Source organism: Myodes glareolus, chromosome 23 (genome assembly GCF_982192425.1).
Source record: "Myodes glareolus chromosome 23, mMyoGla1.1, whole genome shotgun sequence".
NCBI classification, from domain to species: Eukaryota; Metazoa; Chordata; class Mammalia; order Rodentia; family Cricetidae; genus Myodes; species Myodes glareolus.
In genome coordinates, this window is record NC_142048.1 from 4159184 (window position 1) to 4170685 (window position 11502).

The window sequence follows — 11502 nt, forward strand, 5'->3', positions numbered from 1 at the left end:
ACTCTAAGGTTCACAGTTTTGTTCCCTTGACCCCACAGTACCCACTGGAGACAGTGTTTCCCTGGGGACCCCAAATGCCCCCTCACAGGCACCCATAAATCTCTTTGTGGGTTTAATTCTTGTTCACCTCACATCATTGTCTTGGTACAAAACTGTTTCCAAGCCAAGCTGTTTCCGGCGTCGAGCATATTGTGCAGTCTCTTCTAAACCCTCAGGCCTGAGTTCTCATTCAATCCTGCTGCTTTGTGTGTGTGTGTGTGTGTGTGTGTGTGTGTGTGTGTGTGTGTGTGTGTGTTCTGGGAAGTGAACCCAAGACCTGACCCCAGGCCATGCCCCAGCCCCTCACTGGAGGGTCCACCCCTGGGCTGGCCACTGGTCCCTCACTGAGGGCATTTAGGTCTAGCCCTTCTCTGGTGGTCTTGGATAGAGGCCTGTCCTCCACTGGATGGCACCACATGGCTTCATGTTTTCCGTTGTCCCTGTTTGCAAAGTATAATCCCAGCTGGCTTGTCTGCTTGAGACTCTGTCTTTAGGAGAAGGGGTGGAAAGGGCCATTATCTTTACTGGATGGCTCACCCCCCCCATCTTACACCATATATTTCTTACACCAAAGCAGCAGTGGATTTTGGAATGGTAGAAGTGGGAGATCAAGCTTCACAGGGTGGAGGTTCAGGCGGGACCGACTGTCCTCACCGGCAGACACAGGGTGGAGGAGGTTCAGGCAGACCGATTGTCCTCACTGGCAGACATTTTCCAGGGTTCCTGCTTTGTACCTAACACATGGATGCAGCCTGCTCTTTCCTTCTTGGGTGTTTTCTGTGAAAATTTCCTTTCATGGGACTGACTCGGTGGGGCAGAGGAGGGCAGGACTTTTTTCTCTATTTGGATCACTGTCTCCCCCACAATGGGGACCCTGGAGGATACAGAGGAGCTAGACGAGGAAGGGAGATAGCTATCCAGTGCGCTCTCTCTCTCTCTCTCTCTCTGGCCAGGAAGTGAGACCTCCCCAGCACTGAGCAATCCCTTCATCCATGACCTGTGACCTCCATTCTCTTGGGTCCCTGGAAAACTCCCGTGTATGGCTTCTGCCCCCAGCTCTCCTCAGCACTGAGGTGGCTGATGAAGGCAGCTCACCAATCTACATATAGGACACACCCTATATGATATTTTATTTGTATTTTGATAAATGAAGCTTGTCTGAAGAACAGAATGCAAACCAGCCACACTGGTCATCTATACAGGCAGGAGGTGGTGCACACCTTTAATCCCAGCACCAGAGAGGACTGCAAAACAGGAGGAGACAGGAGCTCGGGCCCAGCCTGCGCCCAGGGTGTGGAGAGCACTGCAGTCCGCTGAGGACAGGATTGCCCCTTTGTCTGAGCCTTGGTAGGAGCTTGACTGTTTTGCTTTTCTGATCTTCAGCTTGAACCCCAATATCTGTCTCTGGGCTTCTATTAACTGTGCTACGAAACCCTGTCATTTTTTGTCTTTTACCCTGAGTCTGGACCTGAAGGATGTGCACCACTCAGCAGTCCAGGGCTAGAGGTGGGGACTCGGGAATCGGATGTGTGCTGTGTGTCTGGCTTGTGGCACAGCCTCTCTGGGTCTGACTTGGTTTTCTTCTCTTTCTTTTCCTTCAGATTTTTTTCATTCTTTCCTGCTTCTTCCTTTTTTCCCTCCCCCCCACCTTGTTCCCTCTTTATTTAATCTTCCTCGCCTCGCTTTCTCTTTGACTCTCAACGCTGTTGCTGTGATGTGAGGATTTGTTCAACCCAGCCAGAAATTATATCCAAGTACGGAGACCGAGGCCAAGACTCTCAGTCTGTCACTGAATGGCCTGGAGGGCACCAAGCAGAGGCAGTCACGCCCACGTGCTTGGTGAGCTGTAGAGTGTTGGCCTTCCACGCTGCTCCATCTGCAGGTGTCTTGCATTGCGGCCACTGTTGCTGTCCGTGGAGAGTTCGGCACTTCCCACTTCTTGGAGAATCCTTCCGTGCCCTGGCCTGCCTACTGTCCAGGTGCAGGTGCTGGGGCTGGAGCTGCCTGATGAGAAGTGGTTTGAGTTGGGTCTGGGGCAGAGTCTTCTGGTTTAATTTCATTTCTATATAACTTAATAGCTGTTTTGTCTTTTTTTTTTTTTTTTTTGAGACAGGGTTTCTCTGTGTAACAGTCCTGGCTGTCCTGGAACTAGCTCTAGCTCTTGTATATCAGGTTGGCCTCGAACTCACAGAGATCAGCATGCCTCCTGCCTCCCCAGTGCTGGGATTAAAGTCGTGTACCATCACCACCTGGCTCTAACTTAATATCTTTTTCTTGTTGTTGTTGTTTTCAGACCAGGCTGGTCTCAAACTCATAGTGATCCACCTGCCTCTGCCTCTGAGAGCTGGGATAAGAAGCGTGTACCACCAACCCTGGCTTACAGACTTTGAGTTTAGTTTATTTTAAATGCATTCTATTTATATTCTAATTAGAGTTAAACCCCGGTTCTCACCTGTAGCCCAGGCTAGCCTCTCACTCCACCCACCTCTACCCTCTTTGGGCTGAGGGTGTGTGCAACTGTAAACAGCTTCTATTTCATGCACTGACTGAGGGGCACACACACCAAGTGTGCCCAGCCTGTGTGATCACAGGATAGAGGATGAAACAAAACGGGAGGCTTAGCTTGTTAGAGGCTCAGGCAGGAACCTGAGTGTCTGACGACCTTTGGTGTCCTGGACCTACAAACCAGGGAGACATGCTGTCCTATGACCTGGAGAGACCCTACGTTCCTCCCACGCACACACAAAATAAATAAAATGTAATAAAAAAATCAAGGAAAAACTTTTTTTTATAAGGATCTTGAATCCCAGTCTCATGGAAAGATTGCCCACACGCGTCTGACTGAGCACAGTCAGTGTGGAGACCTTGCGGGACCCACTCGCATCTACCCTCTCACCTTCTAGCCTCAGTTTCCCTATCAACAGAAAGGGCTCACCAGTCACTGAGTTCAGGGGGAAACTGAGGCTCAGAAGGGTTTGGTGAAAGTGCCCCCAGTTTCTTCCTAGAGCGCTCAGAGCTGACCGGCCCCAGAGGAATTCCTGTGCACCCCTCCCCATCCCTCGGGAAGCCACTGCCAGGTGGGGTGGGGCGGGACCGTGGGTGTCCCCGGAATCCCAGGGTGCCAATTAAGTGTTGGTGGCCCGTCTGGGGTCAGAGCCACAGCCAGCGGGATGGCAGAGCCAGGCCCAGAGCCGGGGCGCGCTTGGCGGCTGCTGGCCCTGTGCGGGGCTGCGGTGTTTCTGGCGGCTGCCGCGGCCGGAGGGGCGCTGGTGGCCTGGAACCTGGCGGCCTCGACGGCCCGGGGTACCCGCTGCCCTGAGTCCGAGCAGGTGAACGCAACGGTGTGGCCCCCAGACTCAGCGCCTGAGATCGAAGAACTTAGGCGGCGGCTGGTCGAGGCTGAGCAGCGCCAGGAGAGCCTGGCCGGGTGGCTGCAGCGCGCCGAGGGCGACAGGCGGGAGCTGGAGGTGGCGCTCAAGGCCTGCAAGGACCGCCAGGTAGGGGCAGGGGAAAGCCAGAACGTTCTGCAAAGAGATTTGCTTGCCTATCTCTAGGGCCTCGGTGTTCCCCAACTTTCCAAAGGGTGGAGAGAAAATGCAGGACTATCTCAGTTTCTCCTGTTTTCTAAAACGCCAGTCTTCTTGGAGCCTAACTCTAATCCATGATGCCACCTGTCCCTGCTGTTGGACACAAGGAAAAAGCCCGGACCCCGGAGCTTTGAGACAGCCTGCGTTGACCCTCGGCGCCGCTCACTGCCACTCCAGGTTCCAGTAGTCCTATTTTAAGAGAGGGACATTATATCACCTGTAATTAGGAGACTAAAGTTGGCCTCTTGGGGAGGCACCAGCGGGACCTCCCTTTTCCGGGGACCGCCCTCTCAGACTCTCAACCCTCTTGACCCCACAGCCTCACAAAATGGAGTGCTCAAAACCCAGTCACTGACTGTATGGTCATCAAAGCAGGGAGGTAGAGGCAGGGAGATCAGGAATTCAAACTCTTCCTTAGGAGCCTGGAGAGGTGAGGGCAGCCTGCGCGGGCAGTAGACCCTATCACAAAAGGAAACACTCTCAGACCTAGCGTTTAAATGTATTAAACAACGGCTGTGAATCTTTCTGTGCCTGACCCAGCACAGTTCGTACATCTAGTTTTGGTGGACACTGAACTGTGTGGGAAACACAAGACTTAACGACTGCTAGGCTGGGGGTTCCACCCCTGAGCCACGCCCCCAGTCCCTCACTGGGGGTTCTAGGCAGGAGCTCCACCCCTGAGCCACGCCCCCAGACCCTCACGGGGGGGGGGGATCCTAGGCAAGGGCTCCTGCGCCACGCCCCAGTCATCTTTTTACTTTTGATTTTGAGACAACCTCTGCCTGAGATGCCCAGTATGTCCTGGAACTCAGGCTGTAGCTATGCCTAGCTGGACTTCCTGATCCTTCTGTCTCCACCTCCCAAGTGCTGGGATGACAGAAGTATCCTGCCAGGTCCAACTGGCATCTGTGTTTTAAAAATCTAAATATTCTGGCAAACCGAGGCAGGAGGACCACAGCTTCGAGACCAGCTTTAGGTGCAAAATATGATGGCTGTAATCACGATACAGGAAAGTGGGAACGGCTCCTGTGCGCTCCGGTCTATCTGAGGCAGGGAGGTCAAAACTACCTATCCCCAGGTGTGCGCTCTGACTCTGCCTGGCTTACTTAGCCAGTCTGTTCTGCAGTGGCTTTGTTACCCATCAAATCTGCCTGAGCTGGTGGCAAGTCCTCAACAGAGTTCACAGAATCAAGCATTTTCTACTGTGTACAGTTTAGGTGGGGTTCACCGAATTCCTATTTTGTCCCTTTCTTCCTCCCCCTACTGTTGTGGGCAGAGCCGGCTTCAGACCCAGCTGAAGACCCTGAGGATCGAGATGGAAGAGGCCAAAGCCCAAGGCACGCAGATGGGGCTACAGAATGGAGAACTGACAGGTGGGCTGGGGGAGGGGAGGCTGGAGGAGGGAGTGGAGGAGTAGGGCTGGAGGGGGTGCCTGGAGGGGAAGGCAGGTCCTTAGAAACTACAGTGCACGGACCTGCAATCGCTGTGCAAACCATCTAAACAGGACATTTAAAGAACTTTAATGCACCCACAAGAGCAGGAAACAAGAAACAAGCCTGCCAAAGATGCGAACTAACACAGACCAGGCTGTGGCTGGGCTGTGGCTGGGCTGTGGCTGGGCCGTGACTTGGCAAGGTAGAGTTCGTCTAGCATGCTGGGCTCCACCCCTAGCACGCATAAACCAGGCCTGGGGGTGCAACCCTAGTAGTGACCCCAGGACCCAGGAGGCTGGCACAAGATGATATCTGTGAAGTGAGTTTGAGGTCAACCCTGGGACACAGTAAGATGCGGTCTTAAGAGAAACAAACAAAACAAAACAACAACGACAACAAAAGGTTGTATGAGCCAGGTGTGATGGCGGAGGCTTGTTATCCCAGCACTCAGGAGGTAGGAATTGGGGAGTTCAGAATCTGTCTCTAGTCTTGGTTTATATAGTAAATCTGAGGCTAGCCTGGGCTACATGAGACCTTGTCTCCAAAAGCAATAATATTAAGGCGACAACGATGATGAAGATAGAAAGTCATACACATTTTATGTTTGTTTTGTTTTTTATTTTTCGAGACAGACAGCTCTAGCTGTCCTGGAACTCACTCTGTAGCCCAGGCTGGCCTTGAACTCACAGAGATCCTCCTACCTTTGCCTCCCAAGTTCTGGGATTACAGGCGTGCGCCACCATCGCCCAGTTTAGTCGGGCACATTTCAATTCAAGCATGCACAGGGCACGCAGACTCAAGTCCCTCTGTCCGCTGTAGAAGCCTTGGCGCGTTGGGAGGCAGCAGCCACTGAGTCCAAGCAACAATTGGAAGCGGCTTTACAGCGCGCAGGCGCAGCAGAGGCAGAAGGCGAAGCTTGCGTTGGCCGGGAGGTGGCGCTGCGGGAGCACATGTGAGTTAAAGGGTCAGCCACGAGTGGGCCAGACGGACAGGGCCAAGGACTATGGGGAGTGTAGTTCTTTAGGCCAATCTGCATCTAGGGGTGTGGCTTGGGTAGTCTGGCCTCCTTAGGTAGGGAGGGAAGGGTAGCCGGGTGGACCGGACTTGGAGGTGAAGTCAGATTTAGCTCCAAATGGTGAGGGGGTGGGGAATCCCAGGTTGAAGATGTCACTCGGGGAAGCAGTGTGGGCTCCAGGGAGGAGCAGGGAGGAAATACAAGCTTGTAGGAAAAAGAAGTAGGTAATGAGAAGAGGAAGGGATTTGGAGAGGATCTTGCTGGGGAGAGACCCGAGTCCCTGGGGAGGAGACTCTAATATGTAAGAGTGTGGAAGGGAATCGGGACTTTGCAGGGTAGGGAGCCCTGAAGGCTGAACTCCCCACACGGACACAGTGTCGGGGTGTCAGGCGCTCATAATCCCCACCTCTCTGCAGTTACGCCCTGGAAGCCGAGCTAGCTGACCTGCGAAGAGGATTGCGGCCCCGTCCCCGCTCAGGATCCAGGTCCAAGCCCAGCATCCGCTCGCGCCCGAGGTCTGGATCCACTAAGAGCTGCCGTAGGCCACCTCGTGACCCCCAGTAGGACGGGAGCCTTGGGCCAGGACTGACAGCGTGGGTGAGAGACGTGACCCACAGTGTCCACACGCAGCTTTCCACCCACGACTGCCTCGGTGGCAGCACACAGACTCAATCCTCCTCTCTAGGAGCACACAGTGCTAGATCATCACCACACAGGGAAACTGAGGCTCATTTTATCAGGCCGCGATAGACCTTCATCCCATGGTCAAGAGGCTCGCCCTGTAGGAACGCACAGAACTCCCGTGGGATTTCAACAGAGAACCGAGGCATACTCCAGTAATAAGGTTTACAAATTCTAAGAAGTCCTAAGGATCAGGGCCTGGGGCCTGGAAAGTGACCCTGTTCTGGAGGAGATGCCCACATGACAAGAAAAGACAGTGCAGGAAGTAGGAAGGGGCGCTGTCTGGGTCTCAAAAAAAAAAAAAAATCATTGAAAGACCAGTGGTTCCCCTCCCACCTCCCTTCCTGATTCTCCCTCCCCTCTTTCCTCCCTTTTTTCTCTTTCCCTTTCAACTGGGTCTCATGTAGCCCAGGCTGACCTCAGACTAACTGTATAGCCTAGCTGTCCTGGATCTCCTGACCCCCTCACCCCCCGCTGGGATTAAAGGCCTGCATCACCATACTCTACTCAATAATCTCATGTGTGATTAGTTTTACGATATGAGTCTTACAATTCATGTTTAACATATTTTTCTGAGACATCTTCCTATGTAGTTCAGGTTGGCCTGAAACACACTGTCCGACCCCCTCTGTGAGTGTTGGCTTTATGGATGTGCTTCACTACACCTGGCTCATTTTTCTTTGAAACTGATTGTGCACATTTAATGTGATTAATAGTGACGATTTCTGGACGTCATCGATCCAGATTCCTTTCTTTATTCTTTGTTTCCTTTTGTTCCATGACGCTGGCGATCGCCCCAGTGTGGTACTCACTGTCAGCATCTCCAGTCTCAGATCTGTGGATCCTGAGGCTTTGTTTGGGGGCTGGAGAGGAGGCTCAGCAACTCAGCTCTTGTTGCCCTTGCAAAGGCTCTAGGTTGTTTCCTCAGCATCCAGGGGTCATCTCACAAACATCCAGAACTCAGTCCCAGGGGATCCAGCGCCCTCCTCTGGCCGACTTGGGTCCTGCACACATAGATGTGCATGTTCATGCAGGAGACCAAAATAAATAAAAATAAACCATTTATTTATTTATTTATTTATTCATTTATCTATTTATTTGAGACAGGAGTTTCTAAATAGCCCTGGCTCTCCTAGAACTCACTCTGTAGACCAGGCTGGCCTTGAACTCACAGAGATCTGCCTGCCTGCCCCAACCTCCCAAGTGCTGGGATTAAAGTCGTGGTCCACCAGGACTGGCAAAACAAAACAAAACACCCACAAACACAGTGTACAACATGGAGAGGAACCTATCAACTCTGTGCTGGTAACAAGGACACTGAGATCCAGGTTCATTGTCTATCTCTCTAGTGAGGCTGAGTCTCAGCCAAAAGCAAAACAAGCCAGGCAGTGGTGGTGCACATCTTTAATCCCAACACTCAGGAGACAGAGGCAGGTGGAGCTCTGTGAGTTTGAGGCAGCCTGGTCAATGAGAGCTAGCTCCAGGACAGCTAGGACTGTTACACAGAGAAACCCTGTCTTGAAAAACAAAAACAAACAAACAAACAAAAAACAAAATGAAACCCAAAATGTTTATAAATACATTATGTTAACTCTGACATGCAGTTAAAACATGCCAGTTAAAAACAAACTGGCTACCATTCTGGAAGTCAGTGTGACGGTTTCTCAGAAAATCGGGAATCAGCCTACCTCACTCTTGGGCATATGTCCAAAGGAAGCACAATCATACCACAAAGACATTTGCTCAACTATATTCTTAGCAGCATTATTCGTCATAGCCAGAACCTGGGAACAACCTGGATGCCCCTCAACTGAAGAATGGATAAAGAAAGTGTGGCACATTTACACAATGGAGGACTACTCAGCTGTTAGAAAACAATGACATCATGAAATTTGCAGATGAATGAATAGAACTAAAAAAAACATCTTGAGTGAGGTAACTGGGACAAACACAGTACGTACTCACTCATAAGTGGATAGAGGATATAAAGTAAAGCAAAGGATAACCAGACTACAATCCACAGCTCCAGAGAATTGGGAGGGTGGGGGCAGAAGGGAGGGTGGAAGGAGAAAAGAAGGAGGGGGAGGGGGAAATGTATAGCTCAATAAAAACAATTTTTAAAAAGTTAAAGTAAAAACAACACCGGCTGCTCATGCAGAGGACCCAAATTCGGTCCCCAGCACCCACATCCGTAGGCTCTCAACCACCTGTAGCTCGAGCTTTAGGGAGTATGACGCCCCCTTCTGGCTGCTGCTCTCACAGCACTCACTTGCTCATAACCACACACAGATACATAAAGTGTGCCTGAGTCCTAGGACCCCTCAAGAAAACCACCACGGAGCCACACTTCCGAATGCAAAAGCAAGGTTTCATTTATTAAGTTCAGGCTAGTAATATAATAAAAGAAACCTTGCTTTTATGGGGGCTGGAGAGATGGCTCAGTGGTTAAGAGCATTGCCTGCTCTTCCAAAGGTCCTGAGTTCAATTCCCGGCAACCACATGGTGGCTCACAACCATCTGTAATGAGGTCTGGTGCCGTCTTCTGACTTGCAGACATACACACAGACAGAATATTGTATACATAATAAATAAATAAATATTAAAAAAAAAGAAACCTTGCTTTTGCATTCGGAAGTGTGGCTCTGTGATGGTCTTCTTGGGGGGTCCTAGGACTCAGGCACAACATTTGGGAACTTGTCCCAAATGACCGAAAACCCCCGGACCCCCACCCTGAAGGTTTCTGGTTCTGGACCACAGGTGAGTGATGTTGTCTGTCAGATGTTAGTAAGATGTCTGTGATTTCTGTCTGACCTCTGTTCCGTGTGAATCTGGTAGCCTGCTAGCAGGCAGTTCTTTTTTCTCTAGCAAGGGGTTTCCCTTTCTTTGTGGGCTGATAAATTTCTTTTTCCTTTCAAAGCAGTCCACACCGGTGTCTGCAGCGTCATGCTGTATTTGAGCCTGTGAGGTGGTCCGATAATGGTCGATGTCTGGGACAGCGGACAGACGTGTCTGGGGCCGGGAACCCACTGGCAGATCAGGTCCCCGTATGGAGGAAACTGGGCCCTCCTCGTAGTTCAGAGCCCTCTCAAGGAGCCTGGAGTGTGCAGAATGGGGAAGCAGGTTCTGACCAGATTCCTCTTTTGGAGGGCTTGCAGCCCCATCTGGAGGATATTAAGTCCTCAGTAACCTAGAGCCTCTACTGGGAGCCAGGGACTCGTATGGTTTTGGGATCATGAATGCGCCCCCCAAGCCAGGGGAGGTGGTCACAGTTTCAGACCGCTGACTGGGTTTGTGAGGACTCGCTGTTTCCTCCTGTGGCCTTCATTTGTTGTCTGATGGTTGTCTCTTTGTCATGTTTGAGACTGGATTGAGGAGGACTGGGAAAGTGGGGCTTCTACCCGCTTGGAGCTCTGCCTGGCACACGGGACGATGTTAAGGCAGCAGCTCACAATAGCAGTGTTGAGGTTTAAAAGGGCAAGCTTAACAACTTTTGCAGCTCTGAATGGCCATCCTTCAATGTTGAGTGGCCTGCGGAAGGATCCTTTGATGCCAGCCTCATAAGCGCTGTGGAAAACAGCGTGTTTCATCCTGGGAAGGGACATCCGGATCAGACACCATATATTGTCACCTGGCGGGGGCAGATAGAAAACCCCCCATCTTGGCTAAGACATTTCTCGCCTCCATAGGTTAAGGTGTTAGTGGCCCAAATGCAGCCCCCTCAGGGGCCCCCTCAGCTACAATACTTCAGGGGATTCACAAGAGGAAGGTATTTTCCCCCCACCCTACACTCCTCCTGAGCCCCAAGGGTTGGAGCTGGGGCTGCTGCAGGAGACCCAGTCTCGGAGGAGGGAGAAATGGGCCCCACACGAGCAACCCGCAGCAGGCAAGGGAACACTCCCCAACCACAGGTTATCTAGCCTCTGAGGCCCACTGGGCCACCAGATGGAGATGGACACCAACCACACACTGGCCTTTTGCCTATACAACTGGCGTACACAAGCGCCCCCTTTTCTGGGACTATAATTCAGCTCCAGGTAAGGAGAGGCTCAAAGTCTATCGCCAGACCTTTTTGGCAGGTCCCAAAGCAGCTGCCAAATGGCCCACTAACATGTGTATGATGTTAGACAGGAACCAGAGGAACCAGAGGAAAGCCCAGAAGCTTATCTTGAACGGTTGCAGGCGACTTTCAGATGTTACACTCCGTATGATCCAGGAGTACCAAAAACAGAGGAAACATTGGGCCAAAAAATGCCCTAAAAAGCAACAGCAAGCTACAGTACTGAAAACAGCCTGGTATTGGCATAAGAACAGACAGGAGGACCAATGGAATCAAATAGAAGACCCGGATATCAATCCATACATCTTCGAACACCTGATCTTTGATAAAGAAGCAAAAAAAAATCAAATAAAAAAAAGCATATCGAACAAGTTGTGCTGGCATAACTGGATATCAACATGTAGAAGAATAAAAATAGACCCATATCTATCACCATGCACAAAACTCAAGTCCAAATGGATCAAAGACCTCAACATAAAGCCAACCATACTGAACCTTATAGAAGAGAAAGTAGGAAGTACACTTGAACATATTGGCACAGGGAATCACTTCCTAAATATAACCCCAGCAGCACAGACACTGAGAGAAACAATTACTAAATGGGACCTCCTGAAACTGAAAAGCTTCTGTAAAGCAAAGGACACGGTCAACAAGACAAAACGACAGCCTGGAGAATGAGAAAAGATCTTC

The 11502-nt window shown here is 51.1% G+C and overlaps 1 protein-coding gene across 1 annotated transcript; it reads left to right on the forward strand.

Annotated features, from left to right (window-relative positions):
* The first annotated feature begins 858 nt into the window (after window positions 1-858).
* Ccdc194 (coiled-coil domain containing 194) lies at window positions 859-6822 on the forward strand. Its single transcript, XM_087901001.1, has 4 exons — window positions 859-3536; window positions 4903-4999; window positions 5879-6011; window positions 6491-6822. Exons 1-4 carry the CDS (start codon window positions 3210-3212, stop codon window positions 6636-6638), a joined length of 705 nt encoding a protein of 234 aa, XP_087757127.1. The 5' UTR covers window positions 859-3209; the 3' UTR covers window positions 6639-6822.
* Window positions 6823-11502: the final 4680 nt, after the last annotated feature.